Source organism: Zingiber officinale, chromosome 8A (genome assembly GCF_018446385.1).
Source record: "Zingiber officinale cultivar Zhangliang chromosome 8A, Zo_v1.1, whole genome shotgun sequence".
NCBI classification, from domain to species: Eukaryota; Viridiplantae; Streptophyta; class Magnoliopsida; order Zingiberales; family Zingiberaceae; genus Zingiber; species Zingiber officinale.
In genome coordinates, this window is record NC_056000.1 from 20,555,701 (window position 1) to 20,577,718 (window position 22,018).

The 22,018-nt window shown below is 35.5% G+C and overlaps 1 protein-coding gene, 1 long non-coding RNA gene, 1 other non-coding gene and 1 pseudogene across 7 annotated transcripts; 1 reads left to right on the forward strand and 3 right to left on the reverse strand.

The window, feature by feature from the left end:
- Positions 1 to 505: 505 nt before the first annotated feature.
- LOC122007869 lies at positions 506 to 1,839 on the reverse strand. 4 transcript variants are annotated; one of them, XR_006119141.1, is made up of 3 exons: positions 1,455 to 1,825; positions 1,016 to 1,380; positions 506 to 772 (listed from the first exon to the last, which is right to left on the reverse strand). It is a non-coding gene; the product is annotated as an uncharacterized LOC122007869 (long non-coding RNA). The 4 variants fall into 4 exon arrangements; XR_006119140.1 differs by having other exon boundaries at positions 1,016 to 1,839; XR_006119142.1 differs by having other exon boundaries at positions 506 to 775; positions 1,016 to 1,839.
- LOC122013212 lies at positions 1,307 to 1,412 on the reverse strand. The gene has a single exon (XR_006120534.1). It is a non-coding gene; the product is annotated as a small nucleolar RNA snoR113 (small nucleolar RNA).
- A 373-nt stretch (positions 1,840 to 2,212) lies between the features above and the next one.
- LOC122007870 (secretory carrier-associated membrane protein 4-like) lies at positions 2,213 to 15,461 on the reverse strand. Of its 2 annotated transcripts, XM_042563399.1 has the most exons (12): positions 15,201 to 15,460; positions 14,735 to 14,845; positions 14,594 to 14,656; positions 14,377 to 14,410; positions 14,161 to 14,283; positions 9,924 to 9,986; positions 9,724 to 9,817; positions 7,860 to 7,905; positions 7,706 to 7,773; positions 3,009 to 3,057; positions 2,747 to 2,812; positions 2,213 to 2,514 (listed from the first exon to the last, which is right to left on the reverse strand). In XM_042563399.1, the coding sequence occupies exons 1-12, from the start codon at positions 15,249 to 15,251 to the stop codon at positions 2,482 to 2,484; spliced, it is 801 nt and encodes a 266-aa protein (XP_042419333.1). In that variant the 5' UTR covers positions 15,252 to 15,460; the 3' UTR covers positions 2,213 to 2,481. The 2 variants fall into 2 exon arrangements, with proteins under 2 accessions (XP_042419333.1, XP_042419335.1); XM_042563401.1 differs by lacking the exons at positions 2,213 to 2,514; positions 2,747 to 2,812; positions 3,009 to 3,057; positions 7,706 to 7,773; positions 7,860 to 7,905 and adding an exon at positions 7,912 to 8,406 and having other exon boundaries at positions 15,201 to 15,461.
- A 3,862-nt stretch (positions 15,462 to 19,323) lies between these two features.
- LOC122010592 lies at positions 19,324 to 20,029 on the forward strand (annotated as a pseudogene).
- The last annotated feature ends 1,989 nt before the right edge of the window (positions 20,030 to 22,018 follow it).

The window sequence follows — 22,018 nt, forward strand, 5'->3', positions numbered from 1 at the left end:
AAATTATAAATTGAAACAATTAAGATTAAAGATCAATTTACTAGAATTATTGAACCGACGGTTCTAAATTATTGGTTCCAAAGTGTGGTCGGATTTAATAGATGAGCTCAAAGTTGAACCGGCATATAAGAACCAGTGGTGGGTCATTCCTGGAACTCAGATTGGTTCCAAACTGCCAAAATCATACGGACAAATTTTCTCTTGACCAAGTCTTTTATTTAATCACAAATATAATAGTTAATAAGAATAAAAAATATTTAAGGATAGTCATGACATACAATCTGACCAATAGAGTCAATGAGTAATAGATAATGAGTACAAGGAATAAGACTTGTAGAGGGAAACTTTAGATTAAGCTACTTCAGATATCAAATTAAGACTAAGAGGTTTGGATTAAATAATTAGGAAGGCTATTTTAATTTTCAATATTCAATATGTTCATACTTGAACACTGTTTTTTTTTTTGCCCACATACTAGAACAGTTTTTAGGATAACAGATTCAAGTACGGATCTAGAAATCAGATTAGTTGATTGGAAGCCGAAATTTTTTTAATAACTACAATCTACATCAAAAACCAAAATTTAAAATAATAATAATAATAACTCTGTCTCCTCTTAGCCATTTCCGACTTCGGCCTCCATGAAGCATCGGCCGCTAGCTAGCTCCTTTTTGCTAGCGACGAGAAGTTCGAGCCATGTGGACGAAGCAAAGGATGAAAACAATTTCTTTTATCACTTCCAGTTCCATGATTGCTGCAAAAGGTAAAATCTCTGCTGCAACAATCCTGATATTAGAAACTGGCCAAAATAATTTTGCAGCTTTAAAGAATGAGCATGGAAACTAATCTATGGTATACATGAATGGAATGAATTCACAATGATTTGTACTCTCTTATTATAAGTGTTAAACAATGGCTTACGTGAAGACCACTTCAAAGATCATAGATAGTTAGACAATGGCTAATTTTTATTTTGAAAATAGAAATTAAACTTGCCAATTGAAAGTTTACTCACCAGCAGCTATATCTTATCCTGTTGGATGTAGCAGGAAATTAAGCTCATGCCCATGATTTTTTGGTCTTTGCTGCATTAGAACAGATTCCTAGCTAGCAATTAAATCAGCTATATTTTTTTGAAAAGTATTGCATACCTTATACGAAGAGAATGTCTTCTGTGCTAGTTCAATAAGAAAGCAGTCGACTTAGTTTCGATGAAGGAGAAAACTTTTCAAATAAAGAGCAGAATGATCTTGAATACCAAGGGAACTCTATTCATGTTAAGGATTGTTATTCAAAACCAAAAGAGCTGACTCAGCTAGAACACCTTCATCGCAAGTTGCATCATTCTACTACCCACTGAAGGATGGATCTCCAGGGCAGCTGTGAGTCCGGCCTTTTTGTCATCATCGTCAGCAAATTAATACCCAAACTCAGAAAACAAAAAATCAAAATACCTTCTTTTTTTCCTTTTTTTCAGGTGGTGAGTGAGGAGCAAGAGAAGTATACATATTCTTCCTAAGCTCCTCTTTCCGTCCCGAATCGGGGATAGAAATAACCCACCGAGGAATTCCTACCTTCCATCATCGCCTCGCTGAAGCAGATCTGCACGATATAGCTCGAGCTTCGACGATTATTATCATTCATCACCAAGCGACCCCCCACCGACACAGGGGCACCAATCCAAAAACAATAGACAGCAGCGCGGCCAGTTGAATGCCTCAGCTTGCAGCACGAATCGATGAAGCCCAACCCTCGGATAAGAGCGGCATACATAGGAGGCGGCAAGAAACCCTAACTCCAACTTGAAAATCCAGACCGGAAATTTAACCTGGTTGTTTGTTCGGTTCGGTTCGCTTTTCAATTAGAAATTTTTTTTTTCTCTCATAATGTATTTACTTGGTTGTTTACCATCCGTTATAGTATTATATATATTTTACTATAAAATTTATAAAATAGAACTAAAATATCTCGTCACCAATTAACATTGTGTGATCGATCCAGTCGAGCAGAGCTCACACTTGCAAAAATCACGTCAACTTGCATTTGCCTGTTCAGGATTTTAGCATGGAACTTCTCAAACGAGCCAATTTATTTTGATCTTTTCGATACGAGTTCGAAATTTAGGGAAAAGACTTAGTTTGATATTTTGGATCTTTTAGTTTTATATTTACAAGTTGTTGTAGCAATTGGAATATAAGAGAACTAAAAGAAGTGTCTCCACAACATCTCACGCACCCCTACTCTGTTAAGGTTTTACCACGTTTGTCATTCCACAGATTAACACGATAATATGAAGCACGATGACATCTGTTTGACTGCTGTAGCAATTGGAAAAAAATAAGGAAAACTAAATGAATTGCATCCACATTAAAACTCACGCACGCATCTCTGCCTGATACAACTTGATCCAAAATCTCAAACTAAATCCCAAGTTCGTATCATAACCTTCTGCAACATAAAGCAGTTCTTCTCCCTGTAGCGTCACTTGTGTCCTCTGAAGTACATATAAATTTTCTGCAAGGAAATGCATACCGATAAATCATCACACCAGACCTTTTGTAATGGAGAGCATACACAACAAGAAAAGTTGGAGAACTAAAATAACTACAAGCTACATGAGATGTTCAATCTCACAAGTGACTAGAGTAAGTGAATAGCAGATGTTTGCATGAGTTACGCGCTTTAAAGGGAAAAAAAAAACAAGATTATTTTTTGGTAGAAAGCAAGGTTATTTTCTAGTACAAACCTGAAGTACCCACAAACTTATTAGTGTCTCCAAGCAAAACAGCCCAAAGCCCACCAAGTAAAAGATCTGTAATCAGGGCAACATGTGTAAGCTTTTACAACCACTGAAGAATTTTGAGAATATACATTACCAAAGACATGTCAGTATAAAACAAAAAGATAAAATACATTAGCAAAAAAATATTATGCAAGCAAATAGAATCAGTATCCATGTACAAAATGACTCAAATCTCTAATGTCAGAAGTATAAATCATGAACTCACCCCAACTAACGCATGATCTGAGAAGGTATCAATTGCCGCCAGGATTCCCCTGATTAGACAGAAAGAAAATGGCATCAACGATAATGCATGATCCTAACAGACATTATAAGCTGGTCCAAATCATTTGACATATCAATCAATCTTTAAGGGTGTTTTTCCTAGGAAAAAAAACAAAAAAAATAGTAACAAAAAGATTTCCCCAACTTTCACTGCACTTTTCCCTTGACAAAAAGCTAGGGGGAAGGAAAAGATGAAAACTTCTTCCTAGTTCTATATTGCTCCCATCCGATTTAGGATGAAAACTCACTTTCGCATAAAAAGAAAGATTAAAAATACTTTTTTTTCTTTTCAATTTTTTTAAATATTTTTTATCTTTGACGAATAGAATTTTACAATTTTTCAGAGCCTAAGGGAAATTCATACGCACGCTATAATTAGATGCTCCAACATTTCTCCCTTAGGCTGTGTTTCCTAGGGAACAAAATAGCGAGGAAAGGATGCCGATAGAGAAAAGGGGGGATTTATATTTTATTGGAGGGAAGAAAGAGTTTCATTTGGAGTGAAGAAAGAGTTTCTTTTGGATGGAAGGAAAGGAGGAAATGTAAATTCCAAAAATCCATTTGTAAAGAACATAAAAAATCAAAAATCAAAACATATATTTTCTTTTCATTTGTACGTTGAAGCTGATGAAAACCATATTTAAATGTTCAACACAATCAAATAAAGATTTTTCATGTAATTAACGAGTGTTTGATCCAATAGGTCTTGGGATCCATTCTTAACAGATGCAAAATACCTCATTGGATGTTTGATCTCCACCATGCAAAGGCCACTATACTAGGGCAAAATGTCCCCCGTGATTTACCTATTTGAATCTTATCATAGGACCGATGATACTAGACCACTTAGGGAGTGATATCACCTTTTGCTCCAATAAGGAGATGGACGAAGAGTCTGCATATCAAGGTCGAGATGTCCATCTCAAAACTAGACCAATCATTCGACCCATCTCAAAAAACAAGGTATGGACTTTATGGTGAACAGTCCCCACGGGTTAGGGATATATAAAGGAAGAAAATTAATTCAGTTAGGATATATTGAATTGACTTCTCCTCTCCTTCATGATTCTCCCCCATTGAAAAGAACCTTAGGTTGTCAGCTCAATCCTGTGGAAGACTTCCGCTGTGCTTGCAGGATCTCCGATGACAAGTGATATGATGACATTAGCGATGGATTCAAGTTAGCCCATTGATAGTCATTGTATCAATTTCAGTTTTAGCCTTAAAAGATTGATGATAGTTAGATCCCATTGATGCATCCTTTAGCTTATTTTGATGTATCATAATGCTTTCAATACGTTATATTAAATAATATTGTGGCAAAAGGCGATTCGCTCGCCCCCAGCGCCTCCGCCAACCCGTCCCTAGGTCAACACGGAGAAGGTAATTAAATAATATGCTCTATCAAATGGAAGAGATTCATACCAATTTGCATTGATCTTGTTTTGATTTCTCTCAAATTATTTCCTGATTCATATTAATATTATTACCTAGTTATTCTCACCACAATCATCTTAGACCACCATTGCTTCTTTATTAACAATATTGATAAACAAGTCACCTTCCCTTGTCTTTTTGGTTAGAGGAGAGTTATGTTGCATGGATACGGGTACGAGTATCGTATCGGACACAAACACGGATACGGTTCGTGTCTGGCGATCCGAAAAATTTTAAAAATAAAAGACACAATACGTATAGGATATGGAGATTATTAAAAATATAAAAATATTTTGTGCGTGTGCGTGTGCATGTGCGTGTGCGAGTCGTATCAGACATGACACTGATACGGTTCGTGTCCGGCAATCATGAAAATTTTAAAAATAAAAGACACGATACGTATAGGATACGACGATTATTAAAAATATAAAAATATTGTGTGTGTGCGCGCACGGGTATCGTATCGGACACAACACGGATACGGTTCGTGTCCGGCGATCCTGAAAATTTTAAAAATAAAAGACACGATACGTATAGGATACGACGATTATTAAAAATATAAAAATATTGTGTGTGTGCGCGCGCAGGTATCGTATCGGACACAACACAGATACGGTTCGTGTCCGGCGATCTTGAAAATTTTAAAAATAAAAGACACGATACGTATAGGATACGGCGATTATTAAAAATATATATAAAAAAATATAGATCCGCTACATTAACGACCCCCTAGTGTCGACCCCACGGATATAGAGAGAGGTACATGCAGGTACACAGACGTCAGGCGCATGGTGGGGTAAAATATTGTGTGCGCGCGTGGATATGGTTCGTGTCCAGCAATCTTGGAAATTTTAAAAATAAAAGATACGATACGTATAAGATATGGCGATTATTAAAAATATTGTGTGTGCGCACGAATATGGTTTGTGTCCGGCGATCCTGAAAATTTTAAAAATAAAAGACACGATACGTATAGGATACGACAACTATTAAAAATATAAAAATATTTTGTTTGTGTGTGCGCGCGCACATGCGAGTATCATATTGGACACAACACGGATACGGTTCGTGTCCGGCGATGCTGAAAATTTTTAAAATAAAAGACACGATACGTATAGAATATGGCGATTATTAAAAGTATAAAAATAGTTTGTGTGTGTGTGAAATTAAAAATCCTAGAATAGAAAACCATATTACATCAATCATAATATCTATTACGAACAAAAAGTAAACATAATAAAATATAAAACATCAAATCCATTATAAACAAGTAAAAAAAAAAATCAAAGAAAGGACTAATTTAGGATTTTTTTAGGCCCAATTCATTTTAATTTATTTATTAATTAGTCCTCATAAATTTATTGTTTTCCAATTTAACCCTTGCAATTTTTTATTTTTTGCAATTGAGCCCAAATGTATCCAAAAATGTATCCCATCCGTGTCTTAGCCGTATTCGGCTGGTCAAACTTTTAAAAAGTCAATGACACGATTTTTGCTGTATTCGATACGCATATTTGCGTGTCATGTCTGTGTTCGACACTTCCAAAAAAAAAACATTGGGAGTGTCCGTGCTTCACAGAAGGAGAGGCCCTAGGATGATCATGGTCTCCCCTTTCCTTTTAACATCACTCTCCAAGTAGATTACTAGCTCCGCTATTTCCTATAGACAGTCTCATCGGTTTCGTTGGTGCTTTGTTGCCACAACACCTCCATTGCCAACTAATTGTTTCCACATCGATTTGTGCTTTAGACTTCCTCATTATCCACTCCTACCTATGTTGTTTCCTTCTAAAGTTTTCCAATCATCCCATTAGACGCACAGATCACCCACAAACCATATTGATTGTTTGATCCAGGATTATGCAGTAATCCAAATTCCATGATTATGTCTCAAATATCCCATCTTCTTGTATCTTACGCATATCACCCATGGGCCAAGTGGGTCATCCAATTAAAGTCAAGTGATAATATAGACTTCATGGGCGTGTCTAAGATATCAGGTCATCATAAAGTTTGTGCAGATCATCTTAGCCAAATGTGTCATCCAATCAAACTTGGTAATCCGACAAAATTTATCTGTGCTCAATGCAAATTGAAGAAAATTCCAGCATATCCAATTTGAGGAGTGTTAAAGGAAAAGGATTTGCCCTTGTTTACACCGATTCTGTTCTGATTTTTCTTCAATTGTTTTCCAGTTCATATTGATATTGGTACCTTGTATTTGGTGATACTCTTCCTTCTTTGTCAATTATCATGCATGGTTTTACATCCTTATTTTGTGGATGATCAATGTATATAAATGTGTATGATTCAAGTGAATAAGGTTGCAAGAACTTTCCCAGAAGTTACACATTCCTTGTTGAGTTTGTTCAACCAATTTAATTAGTTGGTTCAGGATAGGGTTTTTACAAATATGAATACATGATCTACCACCACTAGCTGCAGTAGTTGCACTCTCCTAATCTCTTCTCTAGCAAGTCACATCAAGGCAGCCTCTCCTCTCCCACCAAACTTTCCTTCTCAACCAAGCTCTTCTTCACTAGCATTTTTGCTCCTTCCAATCTCTTTGGCAAAAAGTTAACAGCAATCCACATCTCACCCGACTGTACTGTGTGGATATCAATTGTTGGTATTTACCCCATTTCTTCTTGTTGCAAGTAATTTGTAATCAATGGAATAAGTTTGTGAAGTATATTTCATATTGATTGTCATTTTCTTCAATCATTGATCTCATTTTTTTTAGTTGGTTTTAAATTTTAAGGTTTTGCATGGTTTTCCTGGTTTGATTGTATTTGACCCTTTGTAATTCCAGTTTTAACACTCAACCAAAGGGCATGTCCAAGTTCCCAATTTAGGTCGCACTTACCTGCTTTGTCCAGTTTTGAAAACAGTGGTGGGCTGGAGAGATAAAGCTAAAAATTAATTGCTGCTGAAAAAGAAAAAAAATAATATTGATGTTGAAGCACAAATGGCTAAATTTTTTTATCTTCCCTAAGGAATCAGTCAACTCTACGCCATGTTACTATCAGGCATCTAGCGACCCCAATTCATAAATACTATTACCTAGAAGGAAATTGCCATCCAAATTCCTAAGGATTTTTTTTTTTTTAAAATGAACATCCTTGAGAGAGGTAAAATACTATGAAAGAAATCCAATTCCATTGTCCTTTATCATGAATTGAAGTAGAAATTCTGACTTACGTTAATGACTTCCCATGGAATACAATTGGAGGGGCGATGGCTGCAAAAATACAAAAGCCAATGTGGATCTGCACAAGCGGTTATGAGTAATGACAACATATAAGCAAGACATGAAAGGTACGAGAAACACAAAGAGATTTGCCAATGCAGTTACCAGATAGACAAAGAAAAACCAGCTAAACCTAAGTGCACTGTCAGTCCTGCTTGACCAAAGAAACAGCTTAGTAACAAGAAAAATACCTGCCAACTTAAGTAGCTCGAAAGTATTACAAATAGAACACAGAATTCTGGATATCAAAATTGCAATGTTACAAATTAAATTTTGAGGCATTAATATTAGAACTTGTTTTTCTCACTACCATGATTTGACAGTTCTTGGACCCTTTTACCTGTGGAGATTTAAAGCAAGCATCAAGAAAACTGTAATTTCAAGTAAAAGGTACCACAAATTATGAGGAAGCAAAACTAAGGTTGATGACTGTGTAACAACTCAGAATGACAATAGAAAGGGGTTAACAACTCAATTGTTTTCGCCAATAAAGACAATGTCATTGACCCAGCATCATCCGAACCAAACAAGGGGATACCAGAACTCTATTTCAACAAGGACAAAGGAAGCACAATGAAAGTTGTAAGCGTTGGCAAAGTATGCTTCACCAATCACCATGTTGGAACTTGCAGCTAGCAATGCATCTGGGTAGCTATTTTCAGACAGAGACATGTCAAACATTCAGAAAAAAAAAAACTCAATTCTGTAAATTCTTAATGAACAAACTAGCTTTATGAAATTCATTCCAACAGTTTATGAACATACACCAATCACCATGTTACCAAATTTGATTTATGAATAAATAGCCTCAAATCCGAACAGCATAGAGGCCACAATATCCTAGGCTAGATATGGTACATGGCAACCATTCAAATAAATTAAATTTTGAAACTATAATTTATTAGTAATACATTATATTCTTTTTTTAGCAGTTTAAATTGATTGGTAAATATGAGTCATTTAGTTCAAGTGAAAAATACAGATAGCCCATTTAACCTAATGAATTCTCGGGATCAATTTATATTATATAAAAAAAAATTAGAAAGCAAACTTAATGAAAAAGTTGAACTAACCACGCCCAAATAGACATAACATCCATATTGGATCAATTTTTTGTTCGAGCTGAACTAGACCAAGATCTATGCAAGCTCACCCTAATTGTGCCCTCTAGATTTACAATTGGCTGTTGTTTAATAAATTCGAAGTACAGTCTAAATGGATCAGTATCTAAGTGAATTTAGAATAACCAGAAGGGCAAAGTAATTGAATTGGATTGAGAAAAAAAAAGGTTATGTTTCCAACTAGAAATTTGAATTCTGTTTGAAATATGTTTATTGGTTAGCTACATGTTATAGCAAAATACATTAGTGGGGACAATTATATACGTGGTTTTACATAGGCCGTCCTGTTATAAGGTTAGCATTTCTTTTTAATCAATATTGATTTACCCCTTCCATAAGGAACTAATTGCAAACAATCTATGTCCCTGGGCTATGGCGTCACAGTAGGACATTCAGGTTGTCACCTGGACACCCGTGATTCAATCCTCAGCTATGACATATTTGCAGAAATTTTTTTCCTCCAAATGGGACGCGCATCCAAAGGATGTTAGGCTTCTAGGCTGTCCGCCGAGCACGCTTCCCGATTTATCCTGATGGCCGGTGGAAAAATTCCGTAGGGCCGGGCCGGTCATCCCCAGACTAGTCAATAAGGCAAACTGGATTTATCATTTTTTTTAATTTAATTGCAAACAATCCATCTACACAGTAGGATAATTAAGAGAACAAAATGAAGAATATAGTTATCCATACAACAAAAATATGACTTAGAACTCTGTGGCCGCTAGATATTATCATCTGATGCTAATAAAATGTGATTAAATAAACTTGAATACAACTACAATATAACCAACATGTTGAAGCAATGTCTGTGTACAGATTGGCATATTACAGAGATTATAGGAGCCTACCTCATTGCACGATACAATGGTCTGTACCAAAGCACATAGGAAAGAGGGAATCCAAGCAAAGCATAGATAACCGCAAGTAAAAATATTTTAACACCTGTAAATGAAAACATTGCATATAGTAAGGATGAAGCGCAAACAAGGTAGAATAAATAAGTTAACTGCACAGTGAAAGAAGGAATATAGTTCATAAGAATCTTCACCTCCCCCTCTAATCCAGCAAACAATCACAGCAATCACGTTCCATGATAGACAGAGAAGAATTCCTAGATCACATGCAGCAAATGTACTTTCAACTTGTGTAGCATAATAATTGGATCATTAAGCAAGAAGCCATAAATATTTCAAAACCTGAGCATCAATTTGAATTACTGAAAAATTTTCCAATCTAAGGATACTCATCCTTAATAACAAAATAATTTCACAGAAACAAAATTATCAAGAAAAAAAATAGAAGGTTGTAAAGCAGAACAAAAGTATGAATTCAATTATGTGATAAAACAACAACTACTAGGTGGGTCGGCTATAGAGATCCTTCTAAGCAATGGGACTCTATCCCCTACAATATCATCATCTATACTTAAATAAATTTTATCTTATTTTATTGTTTCTAATCAAGTCTTTCTTCGTCTTCCTCTTACTCATTTGATGTATGTATTTGTCATAATTTGCGCATATATTGGCTATCTAGGTACATGTCTGTACCCTTTTAAATGTATCTATCAGAGTTTTCCCCCAATAGATGCAACTCCAACTTTCTCTATAATGTTCTCATTTCTTGTTCTGTCCATACTCGTATCTTCACACATCCACCTTAACATCCTCATCTCTATAGCTCTCATCTTCTACACGTGTTCTAGTAGATCTAACTTCCATTTTGTAGAACTTTCATTTAAATTTTAGAGGTACTTTACGATCACATAAAACACCCGACGCTCTTGTCCATTTCAATCATCCTATTTGTATTCTATATAAGACATCTCTCTCAATCCCTCCATCGTTTTATAAAAATGATCCTAAATACTTAAAGCTCTTAGTTCTAGACAATTCGTCATCTCCTATCTTAACAATTGTCTCATTACATCTAATATTGCTCAACATAAATTTCATAAACCTAAAATCTTTCACTTCTAGTGTTTTCCGCCAAAATTCTAGTCTAGCATATACTTTCGCGTGTCTCATCTACTAAAACAATATCATCTATAAACAACATGCATTACTATATCTTGAATGTCTCCAAGTGAGTTCGTATTAGTGTAAAAAGATAGAGACTTAAAGGTGATCCTTGATATAGCCGTATCTTTATTGGAAATGCTTCAGTTAATCTACCTGAAGTCTTTACTCGTCGTTATATCCTTATATATATCCTTAATTAGTTCAATATATATTATGTTAACACAGTTCTTTTTTAGGATACTTACCCTCCATTCATCAAACATTTTTTTCGTTTTCAATATCATGTTAAATAAGTTTGTTAGTCATTCAATACCTTGTTTCCCTAGGCACTTCCATACCTCTATAGGAATATCATCTGCTCCAACAACTTTTTCAAATTTAAATTCTACGATAAAAATCTATACTCATTTAACCTATTTAAATTATCTAAGTTAAGTTGGTCACTTGAATCTTCATTAAAAAGTTGATGAAAATACCTCTCTTACCGCTTTTTTATTTCTCCATCATTTACTAGTATCATATTGCATTCATCTTTAATATATCTCATTTAGATAATATCAATTGTCTTCCTCTCTTATTTTAGCTATTCTATAAATGTCTTTTTACCTTTTTTATCCAATTTTCAATTTTAACCGTTCAAAAGTTTTATTCTTTACTTCATCTTTCTTAGCCTCTTTCTTGTCTATTGTATATTTTTTAAAGTTTTCTTCGTTCTTACAAATATATAATTCCTTATAGACTATTTATTTTTCCTTCACTTTCTTTTATAATTTCTCATTCCACCACCAAGATTCCTTTAGTGCATGACCCTTTGACTCACCGAGTATACTATTGGCTACTATTTTCAACTTTGATAGCATCTTATCCAATGTCGTATTAAAGTCACCATATATTTCACTTAATGCTTGTATTCATACTTTCTCCTTAAATATGTTTTCTTTCTCAACCTCTAACTTTCACCACTTAATTCTAGGGACATATTTAGTTGAAAGTTATTGTTGATAACCTTGGTTATATAAGGTTATGTTATTTAATCATGTTAAATTAAAGTAATAAGTGATTCCCAAGTCCCCGCCACGTCAGCAAATGGAGGATATAATCCGGAACGTGATTACATTGGAAGTGTAAGGTTTTACGTGATTCCGAGGTTAACAAAAAAAATTTCGAAATTTTTTTTTCAAAAAATGAATATTCTAAAGGTTGAACCAAACAATCTTAGGTTATATTTTATTCGCTAAAACCTTGGTTAGCATGATAACTTGAACTAAACATACTATAGAAGTCGTCTATATTTTTCTTCTATTGATATTATGATTTAGGCATATATCTAACACTACTAGCATACGTTGGGTAGTTAAGCTCCCTAAGGATGACCTTGCCATCTTTATAAATCTTTCTATCCCTTTTCCTAAGCGTAAGAAAGTCAACTTACGATTTATTATTCCCACTTCGGAACGTGATCGAGTGTTTTTCTTTTTTCTTAAAAGATATATTAGCTAGTATAAGGTTGTATGTTATCGCAAAATCCAATATAATTTTCTCTTCTTCATTTCTTGATCCAAACCCATAACCCTATGTACCCTCTCATATTCCTCATTTTTCACTAGACATGCCCATTTAAATCATCTACTATTAAAATCATTTCATTTGATTGAATGGTTTATAATACTTCATTTAAATCGTCTCAAAACCTTGATTTGATATCTTCATCTAATCATACTTGAGGTGCATATATGTTAATTACATTCATAATTTCTTTCATTACTACTATCTAGGAAGCTATAATTCTATCCCCCTTCTAATTACTCCTACAACTTCATCCTTTAACAAACTATCTACAACAATATTCACTCCATTTCTTGCTTTACTTTCCTTTCCTATGTATCATAACTTAAAACCTGAATTCTCTATCATTTTGTCTTCTCGCCTACCCATTTTATCTATTGTACACACAAAATAATAATTCTTCTCCTAATCATCGTATTTACGACCTCCATTGCTTTACAATGAGGGTTCCTATGTTCTATGTTTCAAATCTTAGACCATTAGTTTTCCTATAATATTTATCTTTATCCAACATGTGGTGTGAGAACTTTTGCCTATTTAACACCTACTACAACACGAACTCTTGCATATTTAATTCTACACCCGAATTATAGAGATGTAGCAATTCTTACCAAGATGTTACAGTCGAACTCTTCAACACATTTCTTCCGGAGAACAATCTAGCATTAACACAATAGTTTAATAGATCAATTCATGGAATATTTGCCTTATTTAACATTGGCTGACAACCTAACGCAACCCTCCTTTATCCAAGCTTAGGATCAGATTGATACATGATAAATATACCCACTTGAGGATTAACATCCATGTCAAACCCAAACTGACAACAAAATCTTTAAACCACTGCCCCAAAATGTTTAAACCATGTTAATAAAAGCCAACTTATCTAGAAGATTATAAATCTCCTTTTTTCATACCACACCTCACTATGTGGGATTAAATTGAAGTGTTACATAAATTCACCATCGAAATGCTTCATTAAAACTCCAAATGTTCTTATTCCCACTTATGAATATCAAAATTCAACTAGGAAAAAGAGTCAAGACTTTGAGTTTGTTGAATACACAACAAAGAGAAATTTGACACATATATATTCACGCGGTAGAAGGGGACTACTTAGGGAACAAACTCTAAGAATTTTTACCATGACAATTTTGTTAAGAAACAGAATATGAATTTAAGTAATTGACTATCAAAATGTGCTTCATAAGAAGTCCAGGTGTTCTTTTTTTACCAAAGAAAGCTAGTCAATTAAATGTCATCACTAACAAGATATAATCAAATGCTTCATCAATATAAATAGTAGCTCATAGTTCATTAACTCCTAATTATATAAAGGACCTCCACTATTCTTAGTCTTCCATGGGCAATTACAAATCCACGTTGTGAGCAAAGAACAAGCCGATTAAGGAGTCAATAGAACAATATATTAAAGAAAACATCTTTTGAGTATACTTCTTATGCATACTTCATATTTTCAAAAAACTGATTTCCAATAATTTTATATCCTTGAAAAACAAACATATGGAATTCAAAAGAGAAGGCTTTATTTACAGTTGGATAATAAGAATAAGATATATAAATAAATAAATAAATAAGTGTTCAACAATCATCAAGCAAGTGCCAGTAGAACTTGAAGACTAAACAGAAGGATATAGCTTATGCAGACAATGAAAAATTTTAAGACATCACGAGTACCTAACCAACTAGCAAATGCCAGGTATTGCAACCTCTGAGCATGGACAGGGATTTCCTTAGATATATCATGATGAATGATAGGGAAAATTGGTGGCCAATTTTTTTCTTCAATAGTAACACCAGCTGAATTCAGAGGCATTAACCACAATTAGTAACAATGCACTATTAGTTAGCATAAAATTTATTTGTACCCTGTAAGATGGATTATCCACATACCTCTTGTCATTGAGTCCTCCCTTCTTTTAATATCCTATAGTAGCATATATTTAGTTTTAAAAAATGATTGAGAAATGAAAATGAAAGAGATATTTCATCATTTGAAAAATTGAGACATTATATTGAATAAGAAGTGATCGCAACAAGACACAAAAGATCCAAACAGTAAAACTACGCAACATAGAGAGAAAAAAAGGTATTGTTCGTGGAGAACAACCATTTCCCTCTGTTTTAGGTTCTCTTCCCATGCGGCAAGTTCCCTCTCTCTTTTCTTAGAATCCTGCATCAGCCAACATAAATATGTTATCTTGTCAGATGATAACTAACACAGACTGCAAGATTATAACATGATTCTCACATTCATATTGTCCAATGGTATGTCAACCGTCGCATCATTCTTGTTCCCAAATCCAAAAGCTTTCGATGCCAGTGTGGAAATGCGAGAATTAGATCCAGGAGCAGTGGAGTTCTGCAGAGAAAGAGGAAAAAGACATTAGCGCAAAGTTACATCTTGCCACGCAAACTCGCATCTACTAACAAGGCAAAATACAAAAATGTTTTACACAATCCACCAAGCATCAAACAGAAACAATCATAAAAAGAATCTTCTAGTCCTGACTAGTATTTCAACCTAGATCTAGATTATTAGCTAGGGCTTTCTTAAGAATACGCCAACACGAACACGCTACGACCAATACGGTAGACAGATCTTCCGGAACCAATTAAAATGTACTAAAATTGACTAATAACACGCAAAAACGAGAAAAAAAAATTGGAGAAAAAAAGAAAGAGTGCGATAGGGTGAAGGACAGTGAGTTCATTACCGCGAACGGATTCACGTCCTCTTCGCTGAACGGATTGGGATCTCGAGACATGGTTTAACGAGATCCACGAGAAGAACCTCCTATTGGATACTACGAGAGAATTGATTCCGAGCCGGCAAGGCTGCCTCTCACTCTCCTTGCTGCTTTGGTGCTTCTGCCTTGGCCGTGAAGGTAGCCGACGGAGTGCGGAGCACCGGAACGCCGCGTGGGTTTGCTTTGCCGCTGAGGCAGCACTGCACTACCACGCTTTTGTTTTATTTAGCATTTTTTGATGGCGGTTCTCTCTTAGGACAACAAACTTACCAAAATGCCACTGCAACCGCATGCAGGTGGACCGTGGACGCCTGTCTCGGGCAGTCGGGCTCGGTCGGAGATAGGGATGACAATTTTCCCCGTGGGTTTGGGGCTCCGCGGGGAAAACCCGAAATGGGGATAGGGATCCTCGATTTTTCGGGGATGGAGCGGGTTTGGGACGGGTATGGGAATATTATCCCCATCCCCGAACCCGCCCCGAATATTATTATTATTAATACTAATAAATAATAATATGATTTTTTAAAAAAGTATTAATAATAGTATTAATATTAATATTAAAATTTTTGAAAATATTATTAATATTGATATTAATATTAATATTATCAATTGACCCAAGCAAACCACAGACACTAGAATAGCTCATGCCAGATTGCTAGGTCAGATTACATGTATTAATATTAATATTAATATTAATATTGATGATAATATTGGTATTAATACATGACAGTTAAACTTTCACCTCCATGGATTGCAATTGATGATATAGCGGCTACCATTTTGGTGTTTCTGTGTCTGTGATTTGTTTGGGTTAATATTCTACTGTTTCTGGTGTCTGTGGTTTGTTTGGGTCAATTTGGAAATGGGGCGGGGATGGGGAATCCCCGAACCCGTGGGTTCGGGTTCGGGGAATCCCCGAACCCGAAAAAATAAGAATGGGACGGGGATGGGAGTGGCAAACCCGCCCCCGCCCCGTCCCATTGCCATCCCTAGTCGGAGATGGCGATGGCCTATCCACCGAGGGGGGCATATTAGTAATCTCGTGCTGCCGTCCGTATTTATTGTGAGTTAGGCATCTTGATTTTAATAATTTAAGTGCAGTATATCAAAAAATTCAATGGATCGGTGACTCCAAAAAAGAAAATAAAAATAAAAATTCTTTTCTACACAAGAAAAGATAGATGAGTCCAAAATTATTTACTTTGTAAAAAAACTTATTTTAATTATATTACTTTATATGATTTTTCTTGTTATATATTAATATTATATTATAATATACTTCCCCATTGAACTTTATTATAAATTTTTTGGGTCTTTTTTTTTTAGAGATATCACTAAGGCTGAGCCACCCATGGTTGGGTCTCACTCGGGCCAGACTTGGTAAGGCTCAGTTTGGGCTACAGTCCGCATGACTCAAACCCTAATCATGCCCTGCCAAACCTAGGATTTGCAGACCATGTTGGGTGCATATCATTATTGGCAACTCTAAGTCCCTTGCCGAAAACTAATTGCATGCAGGGATCTTGCCTCCTCAAGTCGTTTTCTTAACTTACATGCCAATACTTGACTTCAAAAAAAGAGCATATTAGCTCATCTACCTTCTTCGCATATATAAATATGTTAAGTTGTGATTCAAACATGCACAAATATAAAATTTAGGTGGTGCAATGAACGAAACACAAGAGTAATTCATTCATCGAAATACCACTAGTTCATAGTCCAACAAATGTTGTTTTATTTATGAGGAAATGTGAAGCTAAAATAATCAAAGTCACGAACGTATAATGAAGACATTTCATCAACCAATTGTGGCAAATCTAACTTGGGATTCTCGTCCAAAAAATTAATCACTCTATTTGCCAATGACATACGATCTGAGGGAGGATCGCTTTGTCTTCTTCGACATATCATGCATCTTATCAATAATAAACCACTTGCTTCGTGTTATTTTAATTTTTTTTCTCTGTGAAAATTTGAGTGTTCTTTATGAAAATATAAATGAGAAGTGTTAAGTCTCAAGTTTTTGCATTGTGAATGAGAGGAGGATTATTCCTCTTTGCTACATTATTCCATTAATTCAAGTTATTTATTCATAATATATATTTGGTTTAACTTATTGCATATATACAAAGAATTCATGTGCGCATGCACGGGCCATTTTGTGCTATGCAAATGGTGCAATATATTTAACCAAGACGATGTATACATAGCCGTAACTTTCATAAGGCCAGAGAGACAATCATCTCAGGGCCCCGCCGAATAAAGAGCTCATTTTTTTAATTATACTCAAAACAAAATGAGAGGTATAGATCCTAAATGGCCGCTAAACCTATTCTCACGCCTTCGAGACACGCATCGATGCATGACTCTTCTTTGAATACAATTTCTTCTCTAGTGTTGCTCTTCTTTGCATGCGATTTTTTCTCCAGTGTTCTTTTCTACCAATGCATGGATTCACTAAACAATAGGTAATTCTAATCTTCTTCTTTGACCATCTTTTTCGTCTTGCAATACGCGACACCAATTGTATCCTAATCGTGCAACAACAGTCGTTTGTGCGACCTAATCACGTCAATTCTCACAGTGGCTATCTCATGCAACACAGGCTGGTGGTTGGCCTTTGCTCGTGTAACCTAGTTGCACGGCGCGATGGTTGTTGCACGCTACCCCAGTCGCTTGTGCGAACGACAACCTAATTGCATAGTGGTTACTGCTTGTCTCCTTGCTATTACCAGCCACCGCATTGGTCGCAGTGTTACATGATACACTAAATGAGTTATCAATATTATAGATTGAGAAAGAAATAATATGACAATTGGATTATTCAGATTTTATAAATATTTTTATCTCTAAAATAGTTAGACAAGTAGTGTTTATAATAATATATTATTTTTAATTTATTTATGTATTTAATATATATATTATTTGTAAATTAAACTTTATCATTATTTATCATAGTAAAAGGGTCATTTTTTATATGCGCTTCAGTCCCTGTCGAATACAAGTACGGCTCTAGATGTATATTTGAGTAGATATATGGGAGTACAAAAGGTGATATAGCTAGTATCGTCAGCTACACCTATAGTTAAATACAGACAGATAAATCATAAGAATTATTTTACCCATGCACAATAATCCTTTACATGTAAAGTAGGTCAGACATTACACAAGTAGATATATACACTACCATTAATTAAATTATAACCGTCTTTAGTACTTAATAGCTAGACATGTCTAAATCACAATCATCTCTAGTACTAACACACACATCATATACGTATAATTTGTGTGTATATGTTTACTGGAGTAGATATCTAATTAAAGGCTACAAGGCCTGTTTAATATGGAGGAAAACAAAGTATCATTCAATTTCAGCCACCAAAACTCATAATTAATTTAAACGTGACTATACCATTAATTAATTCTTAATCACGCTTAATCGCTCGTACGACAACGATTCTCTCTTCAAAACCATATATATGCATGCTTGCTTTCTGTGGGCTAAAACCACTAAGGGGCTGCTTGTTTGGGGGGTTTGGAATGGGAATGAAACTAAATTTGTACTTGGTTTGGGGAAATGAAGGTGGGACACACGGATTCATTCCTCTAAATAGAGAAATGGGTCATTCCCCACTAATATGAGGGGTATGAGTATTATTCTCATTTCAATAATATTTGTAATCATTCCTATATCCTTTCCCATTCCCTTACCCGAACCAAGCACCCCTTAAGTTTCCCTCATGCATGAACTTTCACCTATCTCCCTATAAACAATTTGTAAGATTATTGTGACCCATAAAAATATTTTATATTTATATATCCAACTTGATCGAACATTATATATTGCCATATACATTTAACCAATTCTTTCTCATATTTAATGCTGTTTTAGATGGAAATGAATGAGACACACAGCACTATATATAAACACCCTTCACACTCTCCAAGCCAAAGCAATTGTACCATACACCTTACTCATCAACAAAGCTTCTCTTCCTTCTGTAAGTTGTATCAACATTCCTCGTAATTCTACTACTTGAGACTGAAAGAATCACTCCTGTTTTGGTAATGACGAGCAATTGATTAGGGCATGGGGAGATCGCCTGATGCATGCTGTGACGAGCAAGGGCTGAAGAAGGGCCCGTGGACGCCGGAGGAGGACAGGAAGCTCAAGGACTACGTCGAGAAGAATGGCCAAGGGTGCTGGCGGCGGCTCCCCAATCTCGGAGGACTCAACCGGTGCGGCAAGAGTTACCGCCTCCGGTGGACTAACTATCTCCGTCCCGGCATCAAACGGGGAAAGTTCACGGGGGAAGAGGAGAGACTCATCGTCCATCTCCACTCCCTCCATGGAAACAAGTAGTTTAAAGATCTTCGAACCATTTTCTGTCTCAACTATTTGAAAATGGTAACTGCTTTTAAAAACAGTTATCGACTGATCGATTAGCTGACGTTGTCGTTTGGTTATGTAAATAAAGGTGGTCGACCATCGCGAGCAGTTTAGCAGGGAGGACAGATAACGAGATCAAGAACTACTGGAACTCGCACTTGAGGAAGAAGCTCCTGCAAATGGGCATCGACCCCGTGACCCACCGGCCGCAACCCGACCACCTGAGCGGCTGCCTCGACATCTCGCTCCGGCTGCAGGCCGACGTGATCAAGTTGCATTCACTGCAGAAACTTCTGCTCCAAGCCCTAACCAGGGCCACTACTCCAAGCTTAAACCTGATGGGTCTCCTGGGATCACCTCCTTGGCTGTGGAGCCGCCTGCTCCAGACCGAGAGCTGCCTCCTTAATGGCTCCCAAATACTCAATGGCCTCGACGGTAATCCCACTCAGCAGAAGCCATTAGCAGACGACGACTACTGCAGAGCCGGAACAAGTCATCAGCTAACCTCTTCGTCGATGGTTTTACGCGCGTCTCAAACCGATTCAGTCGGTGGCTCCACCGTTGGTTCATCCATCGGCACGCTTGAGTCGGCTCCGCCGACGGCCGACGAGTGGAATTCAATAAATCTGGATTATCTCGTCGAAGATCTCGGCTACTGCCTACTGGAATGAAATATTGAGGTCTGTTTTCGTTCTAATTAAGCATTCTTAAGTTCCAAATTACAATTTACTAACGGTATACATTTTCACAGCCAAGTGTCTCCTTGAATCGAAGATGGCAGTAAAGATCTCGGTAACAAGTTAATGACTATGTTTTTGCGTCTCAATCATGTAATAATTCAAAAGGAAAATATCTGAATAATTATTGGAATTGTCATGATTGGAAGAAAATTATATTTACTGAATAAGTCTATATATTTGATACCCTATATATCCGTGGACCTCGATCTTTACTGAGTATGATTTGGATGCCCCGATCTTTAAAAGTAAATTGAAACACCTGAAAAGACTTCCGGGTGCTCGGCCAGTCGACATAAATATGTATATATATAATTGTGATATCATATCCAATTATTTTACACATTTCGTGCACATCCAAAATTTATTTTAAATTTGAAAATAATTTTATGTTTAATATTATAACTGAACTCTAAAAACCTAAAGGCAAAAGTTTAAAAAATAAACAAAAATGAATATCACCGTTTCTTTCCCATGAGAGACACTCATGCAAGGTAAAATTTCTCTATTAATACTCTACATATTCTTATCCTACATACTTATAGACGGTCCATATTTGAGCACTCCGATTCTTGAGAAGTAAATCAGGATGCTCGGAATGACTTCTAGGCATCTGGATCTCAATAGGCCGTCCATGGATATATATATATATATATATATATATATATATATATATATATATATATATATATATATATATATATGTTTTAAAATAGAAAAATAAAATGAAAAATTAACAAAATATATATCAGTAAAAAAATAATAATAAATAGTAATTTTAAAGTAAAATATCTTTTAAAATCTAGCAATATTTTAATAATTTCATTTCATGAGATTTGTACTACTCAATTTCCTTGTTGAGCCGTTCGACATCCAGTTATAACCAGAGGTGGAGCTAGGCCCCTTATAACAGGTGGGGCAATGAATACCATTATTGATTATGAAGTTGGTGAACTTTTGATCCTCAATGATTTGATACAGAGGATCAAAATTCAAAAGTCCTAGTTCAACAAAAGCAACAACAGTACAACACAAATTACACAATTGTTCAAGCAGAGTAGATTAGTAGAGCAGAAAAATAGATAACTTTCGTCCTGTACAATAAGGAGACAATCACAAAACACAGAAGTCAGTGAAGATTTCTATTTTCTAGTGACGACACCTATCAAGGAGAAGAATGCAAGAGGAAAATAGATGATTTGTATACAAAAAGATGAAGCATTATTCACCAGGTCATAGTACAATTCTGCAACTTAATTGATTAAGCAACTAAACCCACATGAAGATTTGGTTCTTTGTATCACCCAATGTAAAATAGCAATTCTGAACCTCAAAATAGAATTTGTGAACCAATTTGGTGATGGATATGAATCTAATAAATTTAATTGGGAAAGAATTGGACAAAGTAAGCTAGTTATATAGTGGTAAAAACTAAGTAAATAAGCTAGTTGGGAAATTTCTGACCTTGAACATCTTTTGCAAGAATTTGCATATAACAGAAGATAAATAGCTTTGTATTTGATTTTATTAGATACAGAAGGTAAGTTAAAGAAAAGAAGGAAGCGCCTTAATAACATGATTAGTAGAAATGCCAACTCTCAATTGTTGTTTTTTTTTTTGCATAGATCAAAGAAAATAAGCTGGAAAATTAAGTAAAG

What these genes read in the sequence shown, in the direction of transcription:
- LOC122007870 (XM_042563399.1), bottom strand. Translation starts at nt 15,251, where the DNA reads ATGTCTCGAGATCCCAATCCGTTCAGCGAAGAGGACGTGAATCCGTTC. An exon ending in AGGACGTGAATCCGTTCGCG is followed by an intron (nt 14,846 to 15,200) that starts GTAATGAACTCA and finishes CTTTCTCTGCAG; the next exon opens with AACTCCACTGCTCCTGGATC. An exon ending in TAAGTTTGTGGGTACTTCAG is followed by an intron (nt 2,515 to 2,746) that starts GTTTGTACTAGA and finishes ATTTCCTTGCAG; the next exon opens with AAAATTTATATGTACTTCAG.